Here is a 19505-nt window from a genome sequence, read left to right on the forward strand (position 1 = left end):
TTAAAAAATATGCAAGGCAACGAAAAATGCAGTTAATTGAAAAGGTTTGTTCTCTCTTGGAACACTCGTAAATTTGAGTCGGCAGATTACCTCTGACAATCACTTATGGCATCTTCGATTCTGAGAGAATAATTCCTTACTCCGACAAGGAATCTTCGAATTTGCTTCCAGCTATTCCAGATTGGATCTTCCCTCACGCACAGGAAACCTGGGACCGAATTTTCCGAGGAAATCTATTCATAGAACTGCAAACATGGCGAATCTTAGCTCCGAAATTGACGAAATGGGTTCCTTCTCCTTCACTGACTTCCCGGAAGATGTTCAGTTATGCATCCTCTCCTTCCTCTCCCCCTCCGATATTGCGGCTTTCTCTTGCACCTCGAAGAGATTCGTCTCTCTCTGCAGGAATGATAGGAAACTCTGGTTTACTATGTGCGATCGGAGATGGGGTTCCACGACTCAGATCAACAATTGGGGAAAAGGGAAAATCGCTTACAGGTTACTCTATAAAACTCTTCACCAATGGGAGAATCTCATCGGTTTTTGGCGCCGGAGTGGCTCGCCGACCATCGGCGTCTCATCGCCGCCATTGGTGTTCTTCGAATGGGGCCCAGATTTTATTGCTGGCTCTAGGGTTTCTCCGTCAAAGAACGGTACTTACGACGTGTTTAAATCTCCATTTCTTTGGATGGGGCTCTCCCCGGAAGCTCAGGCCATGAGTTTCATCGACCCCGATGGCCGTTCTGGGTTCGCCGGGAAATTTGCTGATTTAGGAGAATCCGATTTCTCCGATTGCGATTTGATTCCGATAGAATTGAGCTTCATGGGGACAAATCATTTTGTCATTGAGGAAAATCTTACATTCGCTTATCCAAATTCCCCAGAACGAAGGATAAACGGATGCCGCCGAAGTTCCCCAGAAGACAATTTAGCCGCCGTAACAGATATGAACGTAGTGGGAAGTGGCTCTCCGGGAAGCTTACTGGACGGATTAATGTCAGAAATTTATCAACAGTTTGCGAATAGAACCAGCCCGGGAGGGGATAGAGCCTCAAGGAGACAACGGAGAAGGGAGAAGGAAAGGCTAGGAAAGCGGAAGTTGGAAGCAGAGCATTTTGTTAAAATTGTGAATTGCTCGCCCACACCATTGCGACCAATACAGGGCTTATGGAAGGTGTTGTCCCTCCCTCCCTCCCTTGTGTTTATGTACCCTTTTGGAACACTACTATTTATGTTCTGTTGACATTGATTTCATTCTTGGGAGTGGTACAAATGATATAGCATGGCTTCCTATTTGGTCGTGCAGGGAATCAGTGATGATATGCGCATGGATTTCTATCTTGTTGTATATGATGACATTGGTGGTATTGCCTGTCGGAAAGTTGGGGACTCCTCCGAAGGCCTCTCTAGTTATTCTCCCGTGTTTTGGACATCCAATACTACCTTCTTGGAAGCCCCATTCTCCCTGGAGGAGGAACATTTTCACGACTGCCGAATACATGTTCACCCTCTACCAGCCAATGACATTGATGAGCTAGTGCCTTCAATTGAAAACAAAAAGATCTCTCGCATTCTTCGCGTCAACTCGAGTTATGATCTAGTCCTACCAGACCTGGCTGGAAGTGTTCCGAATCCTCGCAACGTCGAGGGAAGAATATGGCAGTACAGTAACGGGACTTTTGGGTTCGGTTTCCTTAGAGATAATTTTATTATAGATTTGAAGCACATTGCTCGAAATGGTTCGATTCTGGATACTGTGGAATAACTTGTTTGTTGATTCTTCATTTCATTTGATGAGTTCTTTGGCCAACCATAATCTTCATTCAATCTTGTTATGTTGGTTTGAACCCAATTTAGAATATAAACCTTAAAAGAAAGTACTTATAATTATAGGCATCCCTTGGAATTGACAGGACTACGATTCAAATCCACAAACATGAAATATGATGAAAATCAAACAGATCTTGGCGTCTGTTTGAGCATGTTATTTGAATATTTAAGAAACAGGGGGCGAAGAACACACTCTTAAAAGGAAGAACACACTCTCAAGCTTCTGAAGCCACCGCTTCGCCATTGATTTTTTCCTTCGATGGTATCTTTTCATGGTCTCCCTCAAGCTGACTCAAGTTTCCTTTCTCCTTGATGAGTTGGATATGGTGGTGCTTGCAGTAAAGTCGCCCCTCATGAGCGATATAGTTGGAAGGGCTGATCGTGCATCCGCCATGGCAGCATTTGAAGCAACTTTTGTGGTATGGAGTTCCATTTACAGTGACCTTCAAATAGAGACCAGTTCATGAAATTAGATCCAGGAAGAAGAAAAAAGATTCTGTATATAGTTGTTACCTTTTCTGTTGGATAAACAGTGTTATTACAGCCAAGACATTTATCTCTGGTTCCGCCAAACATGCTAGCAACCTTCTTAGCCGTTGGTTTCTGCTGATGCATTTTCAGATCAAAGGGTGAAACATTAGAAATTCTAACAGGCTCAAGCAATCAGGGAATTACCTCACTATCAACCGGTTTCTCTGGTTTTACGATCTTGGGTGTTCCTAAAAACACAGAAATCAACATGAAAAATCCGAGAAATCAGATCCATCCAAACAACTTATAATTATTTGTACCTTCAAAGCTTTTGTCAAGACTGCCAGTCCTCTTAAAGAGCTGATCAAAGTGTGGCCGGCAATAAAGCACTCCCTCAAAGGAATTGTAGTTGCTGAGCTGAAAACAGAGCAACAACTTCAGTTTCAGAGTTCCATCTCCTTCGTTAAACATAGGATAAAAGTTTTACCTTTAGAGTTCCTTTGCAATGGTGGCATCTGAAACAGGCTTTGTGGTAGATGCGGTTGTCGGCGGTCAGCTTGTCGACAAGATAAACGGTTTTTTCGCAAGCCATACATTTCTGGGTTGTGCCTGCAAATGCCATGGGTTGGGAGTGGAAGTGAGCTTTGTGTAGAAGAATGGGGAGATGAAACAGAAGGAGAGGATTATATATAGATATGATTGATGTCAGTGGGGAAGCAAACAATCATTCCGTTGGATCTTTGGAGCAGACCCAACAACTCGTTTCTTTGATAAAATGTCTCAACCTGTAGCTGTCTTCAAATCAAATCAGTAAAAAAATTAAAGACAAAGAAATCTCAAATTGAATCATGAGAGGTACGTGCACAATTACTTTATTTAGTGTTCATTCATCATAATTTTAAAATAAAATACATCCTGAATTTTTTATTTATTTTGGAAATGGTTTGAATTTTTTTTAATATAATTTGAGAAGTGTTTAAATTACAATTTGATTTCTGTATCATTATGTTCCAACTAAAAAAGTTCCTGAATTTTGTGGCAAATTTATCCAATGTATCATTTAATTCAAATTATACGTGGGACCATATAGGCTTGTTTTTTAAGTTATTTTTATGAATCTAGTTTTTAGAGTCGGCAATAAGTGGGTAAAAATATATGTAAAAAAAAAAAAAAAATTATGAATCCATCAACGTTGAGATGGTATGATACTCTTCTGCAACAGTCCAAGTCTAGGAATGACTTCGACTAAGGATCTCACCCTTTTATAAGGAATGACTTCGATTAAGGGATCTCACAATTCACCCAACATCCTAGTTGGCACACCAACCAGCTAATACCATATTTGTAATGGTTCAAACTTATATCACCATCAGCCTCAGTTTTAAAACGCATCTATTAAAGAGAAATTTCCACACTCTTATACTTAATGTTTTGTTCACTTCTCCAACGAATGTGAGATCTCACAATAAAATTTATTTTCTTAGCTGATTTCGTGCATGTTAAATCTTAATATGACGTTTCATCTATTAGAAAAATTATTAAAATAATAATAATAAATAAATAGAGGAGTGATGAGAGGGAGAGGTTGTAACAGTGTGTGTTCCTTGAAAAAACGGAAAGAAAGAATGGAGATGGGATTTGCTGTAAAGGAAGGATGGAAACAAGAGGGGGACATAAGATTGAAAAGCAAAGGCAACAGTTTTAGTTACCTAATGGCTCAGCCTCAGCCTCAGCAGGTGGCCTGCCTGCCTCCCAACTTCGAAAAGCTTCTTTTCTTCATCATTACAGTGACACTTTCTTCATTTGTAAGCCTCAACATTAAAGCTATTAAAAGAATATCACAAACCAACAACGACCCATCATCCTCCTATCAATATTATACTCCAAAATAATGCAATTCCAGAGCTAATAATGTTGCACACAGCTCACCCAGTCAGTGTCCTAAAGAGTTTCCACAAATCAGGGGTATCATATGGGTTTCACCTTATACATTCAGACTAGTTTGATCCACAATAGTTGAAGTCAAAGAAATTAGGATATCAAGAAGCATCATAATTCGAGCTAATCACGGTTAACCCTTTTGCCTCCTCAGTTAACCCACTTACTCAAGTCATAATTGTTATTCAATCAGACCTTACCATAATTGAATATGAACCACTAATCATATAATTCATATTTCATATCATAATTGCTTGGGATTAACTGTAAAGATTAGCTGCCATGCACCAAAAGGAGCAGGAGTATATGATTGAAAAGGTTTTGCATGCAAAACAGAACATATAAGGAAAGAATAAGATCTCAGGTCCAGCAAAACGAATACTTTTATATCTCCTCTCTGTTAATAAGTTAGCTCGAGCCGGTTTCTTAAACATTTATACAAAATTTTCAGAGGCCAAGGGATTATAATGTGGGCCTGTGGGAGAGAGAAGATACCAGGACGAATATGATGCAACACAGCATCCTGCAATATGAGGGGAGGCATCACATTGTAGAATTTTGTGCAAGAAACAGAAGTCAGATTGTCATTACAAATTGCAGAAAGACTATTTGCGGCTGTAAAAGGAGGTGCAAGTAATGCCAGGAGCAAACTTTAAGCTTTCACTAAGGCAAGCTACAGACCCAACTTCTCCTATTCCTGCGAGATTGATTCACAATCACCATTCACGAGACCATAATGAGCCACAGAACTATGATTACCAATTTCCTAAGATTACGAATATTGATTGAATACAAAATGAGAAAACAGAACCAATTTTCTCCGACTACCATACTTTCATTAGCTGATCACTAACCTTGAACCTCTTGCGCCGTGAATCATCAGGAATGGACCCAGAATATCGTTGTCTTCTTAAGGCCTCGTTCTTAAATTGCCCTGCTGCCATGTCCTGCATTCTGCTGCCATCACCCTGTGGTGGATTTCTTGAGTGTTGGGTAAAGCCATCCTTGTCCCATGTAACCTCATAATCAGCCCAGAGGCGAGATCCTTGCTGCAGTAGCCATTTTGAGTTAGCATTAAGAAGTCTTCCTCAACCCAAAAGGAGATTACAAAAAAAACTCATATAATAGCGCAAAATGTAGAAAGCACACAGTTACAAAGAGGATTGAATTTATATCATAATCCTCCCTAACTTCAATCATCAATATATTGGTTGATTCTGATATGTGAGAGAGCATGTAGTTGAAGACATTTCATTCAGGGTTCGGACTAATAAAAATGATAATGTTCATCTTGATCTTACCATCATACTTGCTTACACTACCTAAACCATTTTCACACGTATCATGATACAAATGACCTCTATCTATCTTACATTACAACCGCGGGTTAGTTGTGATTTGTCCTTATACATTGGATAAGAGTGCTATTTCAATCTTATGGCTACTTGCCAAAAACAAAAGAGGTGACGAGAAAATTAGCCAAGCAACTCCAAATGACTTGATTATAAAATAGAGAGGTAAATTCCAACCTTCTGCAATGAGCGACCAGACAGCACCTTTAGAGCATTGTAAAAGTCCCTGTGTTTCTCAAACTGAACTGTTATTTTACAGTGTAAGCCTGAAATTATGTCTTCTGCATCCTCATTGCCATCCTTACCAAAAGCATCATCCACAGCAATATTTAGGTTCCTGTAGAGTGTATATTAAAGGGAAAAACATGCTGATGATGAGTCAAAATAAAACTAAACATAAGAAGAACCATACGTAGCTAAAATGGAGATCATCAATTTCTAATACTGCAATGCAATACATTCATTATTTCACACCTAAGCTCAGAAGTACAATGTAGATGACCTCTTGGTTCCTACAGTATTAGTGCAGAGACACCAATGCCATTATACAACGGAGTTCATCGAATTGAGCTTGGCACCTAATGGTCAAACTAAACATGACATGCAAAATAAATGGGGAAGAAGATTGAAGAAGAAACAATCAGAGGCAAACCTTATCTTTCCAAATGTAGAAAAGATGGTATGTGTGACCAACATGGAGGGCTTTGACGAAACCCGAGGCTCGGCAAACCACCTTGATGGAGCACCCCTCAAGGTAATGGTATCAGGTCCTTGGTTCCCACTTCTCGAATATCCTAAGGCAAATTCAGGACAATCACAGACCAAAGCTTACTGCGTAAACACCATTAACAATTTAAAAGACGCTGAAATTTGCTTACCACGATTCCCAAATGCGTAAAAATCCCCCCAAGCCGTCTTCATTGCCTCAAAATTATCAGATTCCGGTATAACGACTGTGAGTTTGAATTTGAACCCCTCAAGATTCAGCTCAATCCCATCCAATTTCTCAACCAGGAATCGCCTCCAATCCAAAAACTTCTTCTCCAACGCCGTGATTTCCTCTTCCTCCTCCTCATACCTCTTGTAAGCACTTTTCAAAAATCCAAGATCTCGCACGAAGAGAGTACCGCGAGCAAGTGGGTCTTCGCGCTTGCGTGTCTTAACTTCTTTAATGCGTTTGATCACCAAATCCTCCTCAGGGACAATTACCGGAACCGAAAGCGAAGTCTTGAGAAAGTCAATGAGAGCTCGCTTCAACTTCCACTCATCAAGGGATTTACTCACTGAAGGGCTCGACGGATAGACTGTGAAGTTGAGTCTCAGACGCGGCACCAGCTTAAGACCACTCTCCATCTCTAACGTTTCTGTGGGAGGTAGCAACTCCAACGGTTTGACCGTCATTCTCGGTCCTCTCTCTCTTCACAGACCTGTCACTGTTACTAAATTAGGGTTTCGCTTAGCTCCTCCGCCACACCAACGACCAACGAGAAGAACGATAGCCTACGCCACGCCGTCAGGGGTTGGATTCAGCTCCGGCTACTATAGAGTATTTTAGGCCTTTTTTTTCATTTCTTTTTTTTCGAAGGAGCGATATGTTCTAATTATAATTCGAATTCACTTTTATCTTTGAATTTTAAAATTCGTTCTAAAATATCTACGCTAATATGCGGAAATATTGAACTAAAATTGTGTATCGACGATACGACACCGTATAGATAGAAATCTTAGCCGTAAACGGAAAAGCGGATAATGCCATGGCGCTGTCAGATAACGTCGGGTGAAATCCTAACCGTCCGATAAAATACGAATTCCAAAAAAGGTAAAATTGGTAGTGAAAATACCGATTGGAGATCTTGGCAAAAACCTGCAAGTGCAAGCAAAGCGATGGGGCAATGCGCAAGTTGCCTCGACGAAGGCCAAGAGCAAGAGAGGAAGGAGGAAGAAAGATTGGCCTCCGTCGAAGCTCGCGCCAAAGCTGCTGAAGCCGCTCAGAAAAGGTAATTTCCTCTCCCCCTCTCCTTTTTAACTTTCTTTCATAATTTCTGTACATCTTGTTCCTTCTTGTTCAATTGGAACCAGCTGATCATAATGATTAGGGCTTTCGTTTGATCCTTATGTTTTAAAGTAGATTTCGAAAAAATGAGTTTCGTTTTTAATTGATTATTCATACCAAGGATATAACATCCATCGTTAACTAGAAATGAGAATTTCAAATTAGGAACTATGATGGGAATCCTCCATGTTTTTATGCTGAAAAGTGATATTAAATACTTGCAGGCAAGAAGAATTTGAAAAATCTGCTGCAGGAAGGGCTGCACGTGCTCAGTTGGCTGCAAATGCAAAGCAATCTGCTAACACTAACAAGGGAGAACCAGTTCTTAAGGTCATTATGCTTTCACTCATAGAAGTTGTTTCACGCTATTTCTTGGAGCATTTCGATGATTTTAAAACTTCCTTATTGTTTTTTGTGGATGCAGTGGAGTATGGGGTGAGGTCGTGCTCTATTGTCAGCTTCGCTTCTTTTTCGCTGCAAGTGAAATTTCTAAGCACCTATGTATGTTTATCACTGGGAGATTTCGTAGTACTAAGACCCTTGCCTGAATGATCATCCTATATTTTCTTTTTATATCACTTGCTTAAAATTATAATAAGCTCTTCTTCATGTAATGTGGTTACAGATTTCACTTGCATTACAATGTAATGAATCTTGTTTGTTTCCCTACTAAGAGCAAATTTCATTCGTGCAGTTCTAATGAAAAGGAAAGAATTGTATATTTATCCGCGATCCTGGGCTCCTCTTGTACAAAGCAACTTGTGTATGCTCCCAAGTCTCCCAAGGCAGAAGTTATTGAATGGAACTACAGTCTTGTATTTGTTATTCATGAATCAATGAAACCAAATAAGTGTGCAGACTTATATATTTTTTTACACTGTTCTTCCATGTAAATTTTTACTCCATGCTTTGCTCACTTGGTAAAACCTTGTCTATGATGATATCATTATTTGCCAAGATATGCCATTGTGCCCCATCGGCTGTTATATACTTTCTCATATCGTGGCAGAGATTATGTCGAGTTGAAATGCTTTCGCTGTTATGTTGGATATCTTGTTCACATTCAATAAGCTGCTTGAATTTCTTAGATATGTCGATATTGTTGGATATTGACGTTTACACGTTAATCGAGGAGAGTAGTTCATTGGTTCAAATCCTGCAACCATCTCAAGTGCCAACCAAGGATTACAGCCTACTGAGCTCAGTTATAAGATCCAAAATTTTAGATAGCAGTCAATATGGACAATTTTGGCAGGCTTCCAGTTTTTCTAGCTACAGAGTTGCTATCAGAAGTCGGGCCTTGGTGGGTTCCCAACACGGGAAAATGCCTGTGATGTATCCTTTGACATGTCGGGAGGCTTTTCTGATGAGCAGTCATTGCCAGTCAGTCATTTTGGTTCTTGACTTTCATGGTTCAAGCATCACAGATTCACACCCAACAACTTTTATCTTTTGGTTTGCTTTACAAACATTGCTTCGACAATTATAGTACTAACTTTGAATACTTAAATCATGTTATTTTATTATTTTATTGGATGAAACATAACAGAGCTTAAAATTCACTACAATCCCAGCTACTTGCTTGTTTTGATTCCTTTTAGGCATTAATGAAGTTCATACTAGATTTTGAAGTGGGAAACAAAGTTGATGCTTGAAAAGGAGAAAAATACTGCAACAAAATGTGCTATTTACTCAATAGACTACTAAATCCTTGATTCGTTACACAAAATCAGTTGATTTGAACATGCAGAATTTGGAACTGTAAGTCTAACCTAAAATCTGGCCAAGTGTTGTTCCAACATTCCCTCAGTTTTCAACAGATTATGAGAGGTCAAGGAAAAGAATGGCAGAAGGAAAGAAAATTGATGGAATATGCTGGTGGCACAACCAATGCAATAATTGAGCTTTCATATCTGCTCAACTTCCCCAAAACTCTTCCTCTCAGAAGGTGGAAAAAAAAAAAAGATTCTTTTAGATGAAACTCTGAGGAGGAGCTGATAATTGGAGTTCATGTGCGGCTTGAAAAAAATCTGCAGCTTGAAGCAACAAACCTTCCATTTTGGAGAGCACTCCAAGGTTGAACCATGCTTCATGGCTTGTAGGATCCAATCTTACAGCATTCATCAACAAGCTGCGTGCAATTGGAAGTGATTGGTTACCGCATTTCATCAATACTTCTGCTGTTGAGATGATACTCGGAATATAATCAGGATCAACCGATAGAGAGACAGAGTATGAAACAAGTGCTTCCTTGTGTAACGATCGAGCCTCAAAATACTTGCCTGCAATGGTTTTGGTTCAGTTTAACTTATATTGTAAATATTTGCCAACCATTTCATTACAAAAGATGCAATTAAAATGATTGAAAAAAATAGTTCTACCTGTTGTATGCCAACCTCTGGGGCAATGAACATTTAATGTTTTGGCTTTGTTCAGGCAAATTTCTGCATCCGCCCAGGAAGCAAGTTTTGAATATATGGCAGCCAAATCCTGCCAGGCTGCCCGTTCTAAGTCACGTTCTGCCGCTGCCTGCAAAAGAGAGATTTTAGAAGCTGTTGATCTCTTCCTGATGTGGAAAAGGGTCGCAGGAAAGATTATCAGGGCGTGCCTAACTGTACCATGGAGTGAATACAAACATAATATAGAAACAATTTAGAGTGGAGGCAAAACCTCTAGTTCCAAGTCCTTGGATTGGTTAAGGTTCGTAGCCTGAAGCTGAAGTTCATCTCGTGCTTGAATTAGTGCTAGCAAGATTCTGTAGGTTTCTATTGCTTGCTTTGGCTGTTCCTGAGCAATTTTGAGGACAGCTTTCAATCGAAGAAATTCCAATTGATCCATCCTCTCAGCTTCGTCCAAAGCAAAATCAACTATGGTTTCAGCGTCCTTGAGTCGCCTCTCAGCTGAAAGTATGAGGGTCAAAAGCTTCCAACCTCTTCCGGAACCATCAGCCACCATATTTGAGTACGCCATTGCACTGTAGAAAGCAACATCAAGATTTCTCTGCACAGCATTTTCCAAGCTAATGTTGAACATTACTTCTGGATCATGCCTCCTACCGAGAGAAGAAACTCTTAGGGAGTTCAATGATTCTTTTTGGAAAAGAGTTCTTTCAGAGTCTGATACAGAAGCTCTGGCTGCATTCCCATAGCAAACACCTAAAAATTTGTGGGATTCAGCATTGAAATGTTTACTGTGTTCACTGGCCATATCGATCATTCTACTAGCACATTTTATTCCATCACGTGCATATTTTGTATCCTCTGAACACAATTTTGCAAGCAACAAAAATGAATGAAAATGGGGCTTCTGCTTTACTTCAGAGGAACCGCAAACCTTCATTAGAAGGTTCAAAGCTGTTTCATTCTGTCCTGCCGCATTGTAACATAGAGCAAGAAAGTACCACCTCTCAGCTCGACTATATATTCCAGGAAGAATCTGCTCCACGTGCTCAGCCAGTAATTTAAACTGTCTTGTGATAGAAAGTGCAAAAGTCAGATGATTCATAATCTCTGGATCCCAGTTTATTTCCTGCGTCACCACTTTCCTCATGAGTATTAGCAACAAAAGGATTGCTTCTTCTACATTGTTTTTAGGTGTTCTTGGACCGAATACATAAAACTTAAGGGGAAGGCTTGCTTCAACACCTCCGTAGAGTAATGTGCCAGCCAATTCTTTCTCTATGGCAGCCAACTTGTTTGGATCTAGATTCCATGGTTTAACAAGGACTCGGCGGTAGGCGTTTATGGCCTCGTCGAGATAACCACCCTTAATCCACAAAGTAGGCAGTAATTCCAAAGCTTTGTGTAACATTTCCTGAAATTTGCAGTCTTCGCCAATAAACTCGGGCATTCCATTAGGCAGAGCTGATTCCACTGTATCAAGAATTATCCTGCATTCTTTCGCAGACTCTGATGAACAAGAAAGAATTATGATCAACATCACAGTCAGACTGATAAACAAGAGAAATTGTAGTATCTATTGCATTGTTCATCTTGCTAACCAATCGTAACATAACGCTGTTACAGAACATTGTCTTCAAAATATGACATAAAACTATAGTAAGAAAAGTGAACAAGAGCAATTTACCTATATATCTGCCAAGTTCCTCCAGTGATTTTGCCTTGAGTAAAATTGCTTCAAGTAGTAGGCTAACAGAATGCATGGACAGTACACCAGTAGGGGGGGCACTGTCACCTTTAGGACGAGGTTTTTCCTCTCTTATCTTTTCGGTGATTGCCTTAACCATTCTTGGCGTCAAGGATCTAATGTCTATACCTTGAAATACCTGTAGGGCAGCATCAAAATTTCCTCTTTGATATTCAAGCCTCCCCAGTAAAGCTCTGGCTTCCTAGTTTGAAAGTGGACAGAATGTATCTTATAAGACGATGAGATGAAGCCAAGAAATCAAGAAAAGATGAGCTTATTTGGTCAAAGAGATTTGAAAAGAGAAATGAACGCACCTCGTAGTTTAATGAGAGGGCTTCTTTTAAAGTGGATTCAACTTCATCTACTTGAGAATCTTCAAATTTCAAATCCCAGTCTCCAGTTCTCGAGGAAAGACAACTGGCCGAGAAATCCCTCGTCGCTAGTGACTCCGGGGACTGTGGTGGCTCTTCGAACTTGAATTGCTCTCCTGAACAAGCGCACAGCATCTTTTCCAGAATGGTCTTTGCTAATAATGCGATGAAATTCACTATATCAGGTAATTATTCAAGTTCAATCATGAACGAATTCTAGCGATTCTACAGAGTAATCGACTAAGAAATACAAACGTTGGGCAAAAAGGGTACTGTTGAGTGGTCTTTGAACTCTAGGATTCGATTTTCGAGTAAAGTAAACTGGAAAAAAGGACCTTTGTTTTGCTTTTACCGTATAGGAAACGGCGTGGACAAATTCTGCAATGAAATAGTGGGAAGACGATGGAGGAATAGAAGCTCAGTAATACAAACTTAGGGGCAAACTGTAATGTTTGATTAATGACAAAGAAGAACGAGACAATAAATGCGGGAAACAAGAAAGAAGATGAAATGGACGACACGAGCAAGAAGACCATCGCATCTTTTTGGACTTATTCCTTCAAAAAAAAAAACAAAAAAAAAAACAAAAACTCCGTGATTTTGAAATGGAAACACACCAACGTGAGAACTTCCACTCTTTCCCCAGTCTCTTCCTTTCTATTCCGAGCCTGAAGCGATTGGAGCTTCTTCATTCAAGACCATCCATTGCGAAGCATGTGAGATGGTTTTCGAGTTTGAGATCTGAGTCATCTGCTGCTACCTTGACATGGCCTTTTCCTTTTCTCTCCTCTTTTTTTGTGTATGATGACATTATTAGTGCAGAAAGGTCTGTCTATGTTGGAAGGGCTTTGTGCCTACAGGGACAGAGCCGCAGATGCCTATGGATTCCCTCAGTTTACTCTCTCTCCATTTGTTTGAGGTTTGATGGGTTCCATTTTTCTTTATTCTTTTCATTGAAAAGTTCGTGGCTTTATAATTTATTAAAGTAACCCAGATGGCAGAAACTGTAAATTTATTCTCTACATACATTCAGCAGCAAAGACCTCGATTCATGCTATCCGACAGAGAGAAATTTGAAAAAAGAACTTGGATAATAGTTTATGATTTGGGGAAATTATAATCACTGACCTAACATCAAACCCCATTAATGATAATCATCATATAAAATAGATCAAGCTTTCACAAAATACTTTAAAAAGCACCAACAATTTCTCACCTATTAGTTTAATTCCAAGTGCCTTCCAAACAGTGGAGCAGAAAACACCAGCCAGAGGATGAACAGCACGTGATATTCCACCTGTCAGATTGAATCGAATGGGCGTAATGAGTAATCTCTGTGCAGCATTAAGAACGAGAATCCAGTAAAAAGATAAATAAATAAAATATCACTTGGGCATTTAAACAAACATCTGGCGTATGCTTGGATTATGGTTGCTAATCACTTTTTGACTAATCTCTGAACTTCCTTCCTTTTCTTACAACTTTTTGTTTCCAGACGTCAAAAAGCACAAATCGATGCACAAACAGTGAAATAGACTGATCACTGCCTAAAATGGCGATTCAAGTTTCGCCCTCATTTCTCCTCCGCTTCAATGCTCCCACTCAATCGGTTTCTTCAGACAGAGCTCCCTGTGGCGAAATGGCGATACACAATCAGTTTTGTCAACATTTCGAAAACAAACGAAGATCATTATTAATGCGCACCAAATGGTTTGGGCCGAAAGAGGCGAGAAAGAGAGAAAGAGAGAAAAACCAAGAGAAGTGGGTCTGAGATTTGAAGTTGTCGCTATGCGCCCACATTCTACAAAATGAGCTTCAGTCCAGCGCTCTGTAACTCAGAATCCTTACAGCTTTGAAGAAAACAGAGAGCCCCACAAACCCATTAGTTTTGAACATTAGCTGTCGATGATCGGCGCAGCATCTTCCCCAAATTTGGTAGAATTACAATGCACAATGACACGATTGAAGCTCTTGGACCATTATTGCCAGGAAATTATGTGGGGGGTTATTATTGAGCAAGAATTTATGTTTGTACCGAAAATCTACCACTATAATAATGATTTGGAGGTGGCCCAAGAGGCCTAGCAATCTGCGCTGTCCATCATAGAGGTATAGGAAGGTGGTTGCAATTGCAAGTCCCGCTGACAGTTCACGTGATGGAGCATCAGTTTCAAAGGCTTCACTCACACTTCACTTCGATGCCATTGTAAGAAACAATTGTGACAAAAAAGAGTCGATGGTTTAGACTTCACTTCATATTTTAAGTCACTCCATTTTCAATATTCTTGATTTCTTTTGTACATTTCAGAGAAAAGAAAGGTTCGGAAGTTGAAACTGACAACCTTCTTACAGCAATAAAAGTTTCTAATTTGATGGCAGGGAGGATTTAATTTTAAATGCTAAATCTGAGCCCAGAATTACTTAAAAAAAAAATTGTTTTTAAAAAATTGACAACTATTATAAGATGCTGTTCTTTTGTCCTAGCTTCAAAGTAAACTTATTTTTCATAAAGTAATTTTCGAACCTTCCACTTTCACATTAAAAGTAAGAATAAATAAAATAAGATTTTCAATAGATCGATTCAATTATTTTGGTTTCATTGAATAACTTACTTTCCAGGTTAGACGCCATTAAAATTTTAATCAGAAACCACCCTCTAATTTCAATAATGTCTAACTGAGTAATTATCTTTTTGACTGAGTAGTTACTTTCTTTTTTCTTTTTTCCTTTTTTTGACTGAGTAGTTGTAAAAATTTAATGCGAAAACTATACTAAAAACTTTTCATCCCTAAACTTTTAAAAACAAATTCATACATTTCAGCACACTTTCTTTAATTAAATTCAGTACAAGAACTATTGATAATATAGTACTAAAATCTTTTATATAAAATTTAAAAAATATGTGAGACTAAAGATTTAAACCTCCTACCTTCAGTTCAAAGTTACAATGACATAACACTTGAAAAACATAATTTTACAAGATTTTGTTCACTAGGTATTATTAGGTAAAGAATCAATTGTGTAACGACCAAGCCTCCCAGTACGATAAAGATTCAGAAGTTTAGAAGCAACCTTGATAGGAGAATCATTGTCAAAACCCATAGGAACGTGCAAAGCTTTGTGCAGAGCAAGCAATTGTGTCTCAATAAGATTTCCCATGCCCTTTTCATCCTCCAAATTACCATCAAAAGTGGAAATGGTCTCAAAGAGAATTCTACGAACATCATTTACAATAATGTCCTGCACGGACAGCCAAGTAAACCATTTTAGCCCAGTGGCATTTTACCAACACTGCCATCAACTTGAAATGTATATAATATAGTATGTTCTAAAGCCTACTGTCGGGCTGTTAACTTTCTAACTTACCAGTTACTTCTATTACAGATAATAAGCATATCGCTGGTTTGACAGGCAACCTTAAAAATTTAAAATCAATAAGCTACTTTAATAAGGAATGAACTGTTGAGGCTCTCTAATAAAAAGACTTCACAATCTTTATAAGATATATGAGTCAATCCTCTCATTGCCAATTGGTTTTGAGAAGAAACTTCATATTTATCTAATAGGTATCAGAGTGTACGAAGTTCAAAAGGCATTCGGTCCAAAAAAGAAATTGGATTGACCCTAGAATAAAGAACTAAAAGAGGACAATCTTGAGGGGGCATGTTGAGGATCTCATATTGGAAAGATGAAGATGCCTCACAATTTTTATAAAATATATGAGTTACTCTTCTTGTGGCTAATTCATTTTGAGATGTAACTCCATGTTTATCTAATATCAACCACGTGTCCTCTCTCTAATAATAGAGGGAGACAATGTGAAAAGTAAAGACATCTACGTAGACTTTTAATTGCCAAATAAACATGCATGAATTAGGTTCAGGATACATGCATAATGCTTTTATACCTGCGTATGATCAGACGGATACCCCCTTTTCTGTTTCTCTAAACTTGAGCAAGTTGAACGCTCCAACAAGCTGTCCGTGGCAGACAAATTTCCCCACTTCTTATATTTATCACTTGAGTTGATAAGAGTTAAAAGGTACTGTACTACTACTTGCTCCCCGACTAAGATGTCTCTAATTGCCCCTGCAGTTTGGAGGAAAAACAAAAAAGTTTCAAGATTCTCAATCATCTTCAGTCTTTGAACTAGCACAAATGTTGCACTAGATTTTAAAAAATGCAATTATGTTTTATCACTTCATATGCATGTTTCAGTATCTTTCACTGCCCTAAATAATTTACGAAGGAAGATGGATGAATTGGCTACATAATACTATACCTGTTAAAGCAAGCTTGGAACAGACCTCGATGTTGAGAATCTTGGGAGGAAGAATTCCAGGGGTGTCTAATACATAAATATTGGGATGACTAGCTATCTGTAATTCAAAGCAACTTCAAAACGAAATTCAAAATTTTATGCAAAAATGAAATACACGTTATCTTTTCTTCTACAAGGAATAGATGATATTCATAACAGTAGTTCGATTTGATATCTTTTCTTGACTACCCACAATTAGAAATTTGAACAATCTGAATGAACATCTCAACAACTGAGTCAGTAACCAGAAGATAGTAAGACAACTTCACAGCCTACTACAATGTTGAGGAGACAAGTGACATACCTTCAAGCTGCTGATATTTTTTGTTTCACCAGGCTGCGGACTCACTATTGCATTCTTCAACTTCCCTTTTTCTGTGAGGTGAGCAGTTCTTCAAAATTTCACAATAGCTATTCTTTGTTATTAGATAAATAACAATCATCATTCATCCAAACAGTTCCAGGATTAACTGCTCTAGAAAACTGAAATTCTGTACAATTTAAGATATGTACCTGCTGCACTAATTCTCCCAATTTGATGCAGAGAGTTGGCAAGGGCCGACTTACCAACATTTGGAATTCCAACCAGCATCATCGTGGTGGCATGACTAGAGTGACCGCTCTTCTTCAATTCTCTAACTCTAGCTTGAAGAAAAGTCAAGAACTGTATGAAGTGAACCATCGTCATTCGGCAATCGCTATTAGACAAAAACAAATAAGTCCATTCAAAAGATTAAACAACTAATGGATTGTCCCACGGAGAGAAAGTATCAATTGCAAAATGGAAAATATAAATTACCTTTAGTAAGCACTTCATTTTGCATGAAAAACAAGGTTAGAGAAAAAAAAAATGCACATATTGTCAACACATCTTACCCTTGCTGCCACCATCATTTATAAGCCAGAAAAAAAAAGGAAAATAAGTAGCTCAAACAAGATAGCAAAATGAACACAAAAAGATTACACCTTAGTTCTTTACCTCCCTAATATTCTCTTTATTATGGGAATTAACGCCATAAGAGATGCAGTTGTGATCTTCAAAAAATCGGGTCCAGGCCTATTGATAGAGTGAAGTATAAACATGTGAAAAAATAGATACTGACTGATAAATCATTTTGAATATGATTCAAGTCGTAAATGAATAAATCACCTCATAAATGGTATGTCGACGGTGTAAAATGTTAGCTAAGTACAAATCTCTTTCATATACTGTATTGTAATTCTTTCTTTTCATAAGAAATAAATAATTATTTCTATCCAAAGAAAATCGCAAGGTCAAGTAAGTGACTGGGGATCCGACTTAAACCAAAAGGGGAAAAAAAAAAACTCTTAGATATGTGAAAATCATAACAATGAAAAATTATAAAACCCCTGGGCGATCATTGATTGTAACTTGGACAAACGATAACTTCCATTCCACAGATATTCCATTCGTATCTTATGCTCTTCTCTCCCCCAAATATCCCACAAGATTGTCATTATTGTGTTCTTAAAAAAACTAGGAGATAGACATCAGAAGCATATCACATGAAGACTTGAAAGTAACGCCCGGAGTAAAAGCTAAGCTAAAATGACCGAAAATCACGGAAGTTACAGAAGTTCCGAACCTCTGTTTGTGATCGATCCGCCAGGTCCGTCTTGTTCAATATAATGATTCGTTTTGATGATGGTGGATAATTTTTCATGAGTTCATATTCAGACGTCTTCGGAACCTGAAAACATAACAAAACAAAGCAATAACACCGAGAGGAATAGTCAAATATTTTCAGTGATTCTTTCCCTCCAGAATAATAAACGTAATCATTCATCTTCGTTACAACTTCATTGTTCGTATATAATTTTACCGAAGACGAACCGAAACACCACATATAGGAATAAACAAATCCAGGTTTCCGAAAGGATTGAACCTAAGAAGGTCACAAATAGATGTACCAAAGCTACGAATTGAGAAGACATTTCAACGAACACTTGAAATGTCAATACGAAATCAAACAACATGCAATGAAGCGAGTAAAAAATAGTAGGAGCTTGCATACCCTAGCATCTCTAACTTCGAGAACAAAATCGACTAGTGGAATTCGTTCGACGACAGCGCGAGAAGCAGCCGCCATGTGAGGGTCGTACCATCCGCTGGAGATGCGGCTTCCGATAGCCGCTTCGTTAATAGCCGAACCTATTTTTCTCATCAACGTTGCCGCGGCCATTTTGGCTCCAAAACTTCAAAATCGACGTGTAGACTCGAAAGGTTATATGGTCTTTCGCGGGTCGAAAGAGGGATCCTCTTCGACCGAGTTCAAGTATCCTTTAGATAAATTAGAGAAAATATATTTGAAGTTTATACTTCATTTTAAAAATTCTCTACTTCTTTTAAAAGTTGTATTAATATTTAAACTTCTAAAAAAATATAGTTCATATTTATTTCAAAATTAGTTTTTAACTTCCAAAAATTACATTAATATTTTAAACTTTTCAAATCAATAAAAATATTAAGTGTGGATTATGAAAGTCCCACCTCCGCTAATTTAGGGAAGGATCATGGGTTATAAGTGATGAATACTAACTCCATTGATATGAAGTCTTTTGGAGAAGCACAAAGCAAGGCCATGAGAGCTTATGCTCAAAGTGGACAACATCATACCATTGTGGAGAGTCGTGTTCGTCTAACATTGAGGTCAATAATATATAACTTTAACATATATACCAATCTACTGTGTTTATAGATATATTGTTTTTAGTGTATATGATCATTTTTTTCACGAATTGGTTACCCAAAGCAAAGTCATGAGAGCTTATGCTCAGAGTGGACAATATCATACCATTGTGGAGAGTCGTTCGTCTAACATTGAGGTTAATAATGTTGGATGATGGAAGTCCCACATCGACTAATTTAGGGAATGATCATGGGTTTATAAGTGAGAAATACTAACTCCATTGGGATGAGGCCAGATAAAACCCAAAGCAAAGCCATGAGAGCTTATACTCAAAGTGGACAATATCGTACCATTGTGGAGAGTCGTGGTCGT

At 38.4% G+C, this 19505-nt stretch overlaps 6 protein-coding genes across 14 annotated transcripts; 2 read left to right on the top strand and 4 right to left on the bottom strand.

Annotated features, from left to right (window-relative positions):
* Positions 1-78: 78 nt before the first annotated feature.
* On the top strand, positions 79-1819 carry LOC111805189 (F-box protein At3g12350-like). Its single transcript, XM_023690124.1, has 2 exons — positions 79-1174; positions 1307-1819. The coding sequence occupies exons 1-2, from the start codon at positions 254-256 to the stop codon at positions 1763-1765; spliced, it is 1380 nt and encodes a 459-aa protein (XP_023545892.1). The 5' UTR covers positions 79-253; the 3' UTR covers positions 1766-1819.
* A 125-nt stretch (positions 1820-1944) lies between these two features.
* On the bottom strand, positions 1945-3237 carry LOC111805191 (LIM domain-containing protein WLIM1-like). The gene is made up of 5 exons (XM_023690128.1): positions 2789-3237; positions 2622-2718; positions 2506-2549; positions 2344-2433; positions 1945-2273 (listed from the first exon to the last, which is right to left on the bottom strand). The coding sequence occupies exons 1-5, from the start codon at positions 2921-2923 to the stop codon at positions 2046-2048; spliced, it is 594 nt and encodes a 197-aa protein (XP_023545896.1). The 5' UTR covers positions 2924-3237; the 3' UTR covers positions 1945-2045.
* A 1362-nt stretch (positions 3238-4599) lies between these two features.
* Positions 4600-7192, bottom strand: LOC111805960 (A-kinase anchor protein 17A). Its single transcript, XM_023691270.1, has 5 exons — positions 6470-7192; positions 6244-6385; positions 5769-5928; positions 5094-5288; positions 4600-4936 (listed from the first exon to the last, which is right to left on the bottom strand). Exons 1-5 carry the CDS (start codon positions 6990-6992, stop codon positions 4931-4933), a joined length of 1026 nt encoding a protein of 341 aa, XP_023547038.1. The 5' UTR covers positions 6993-7192; the 3' UTR covers positions 4600-4930.
* A 210-nt stretch (positions 7193-7402) lies between these two features.
* Positions 7403-8665, top strand: LOC111805961. Of its 2 annotated transcripts, none has more exons than XM_023691272.1 (4): positions 7403-7588; positions 7869-7974; positions 8069-8120; positions 8339-8665. In XM_023691272.1, the coding sequence occupies exons 1-3, from the start codon at positions 7476-7478 to the stop codon at positions 8081-8083; spliced, it is 234 nt and encodes a 77-aa protein (XP_023547040.1). In that variant the 5' UTR covers positions 7403-7475; the 3' UTR covers positions 8084-8120; positions 8339-8665. The 2 variants fall into 2 exon arrangements, 1 of the variants encoding a protein (XP_023547040.1); XR_002816723.1 differs by having other exon boundaries at positions 7406-7588; positions 8069-8145.
* Positions 8666-9295: 630 nt separating this feature from the next.
* Positions 9296-14916, bottom strand: LOC111805565 (protein NPGR1). Of its 7 annotated transcripts, none has more exons than XM_023690677.1 (8): positions 13915-14916; positions 13569-13790; positions 13378-13458; positions 12105-12316; positions 11731-11992; positions 10315-11552; positions 10026-10173; positions 9296-9926 (listed from the first exon to the last, which is right to left on the bottom strand). In XM_023690677.1, exons 4-8 carry the CDS (start codon positions 12294-12296, stop codon positions 9616-9618), a joined length of 2151 nt encoding a protein of 716 aa, XP_023546445.1. In that variant the 5' UTR covers positions 12297-12316; positions 13378-13458; positions 13569-13790; positions 13915-14916; the 3' UTR covers positions 9296-9615. The 7 variants fall into 7 exon arrangements, with proteins under 7 accessions (XP_023546445.1, XP_023546444.1, XP_023546442.1 ...); XM_023690676.1 differs by having other exon boundaries at positions 12105-12311; positions 13551-13790; XM_023690674.1 differs by having other exon boundaries at positions 13551-13790.
* Positions 14917-15026: 110 nt separating this feature from the next.
* On the bottom strand, positions 15027-18774 carry LOC111805566 (DAR GTPase 2, mitochondrial). Of its 2 annotated transcripts, XM_023690680.1 has the most exons (8): positions 18519-18774; positions 18090-18194; positions 17462-17539; positions 16996-17146; positions 16787-16857; positions 16444-16540; positions 16069-16250; positions 15027-15401 (listed from the first exon to the last, which is right to left on the bottom strand). In XM_023690680.1, the coding sequence occupies exons 1-8, from the start codon at positions 18684-18686 to the stop codon at positions 15153-15155; spliced, it is 1101 nt and encodes a 366-aa protein (XP_023546448.1). In that variant the 5' UTR covers positions 18687-18774; the 3' UTR covers positions 15027-15152. The 2 variants fall into 2 exon arrangements, with proteins under 2 accessions (XP_023546448.1, XP_023546449.1); XM_023690681.1 differs by lacking the exon at positions 17462-17539.
* Positions 18775-19505: the final 731 nt, after the last annotated feature.

Source organism: Cucurbita pepo, chromosome LG11 (assembly GCF_002806865.2).
Source record: "Cucurbita pepo subsp. pepo cultivar mu-cu-16 chromosome LG11, ASM280686v2, whole genome shotgun sequence".
Lineage (NCBI taxonomy): Eukaryota > Viridiplantae > Streptophyta > Magnoliopsida > Cucurbitales > Cucurbitaceae > Cucurbita > Cucurbita pepo.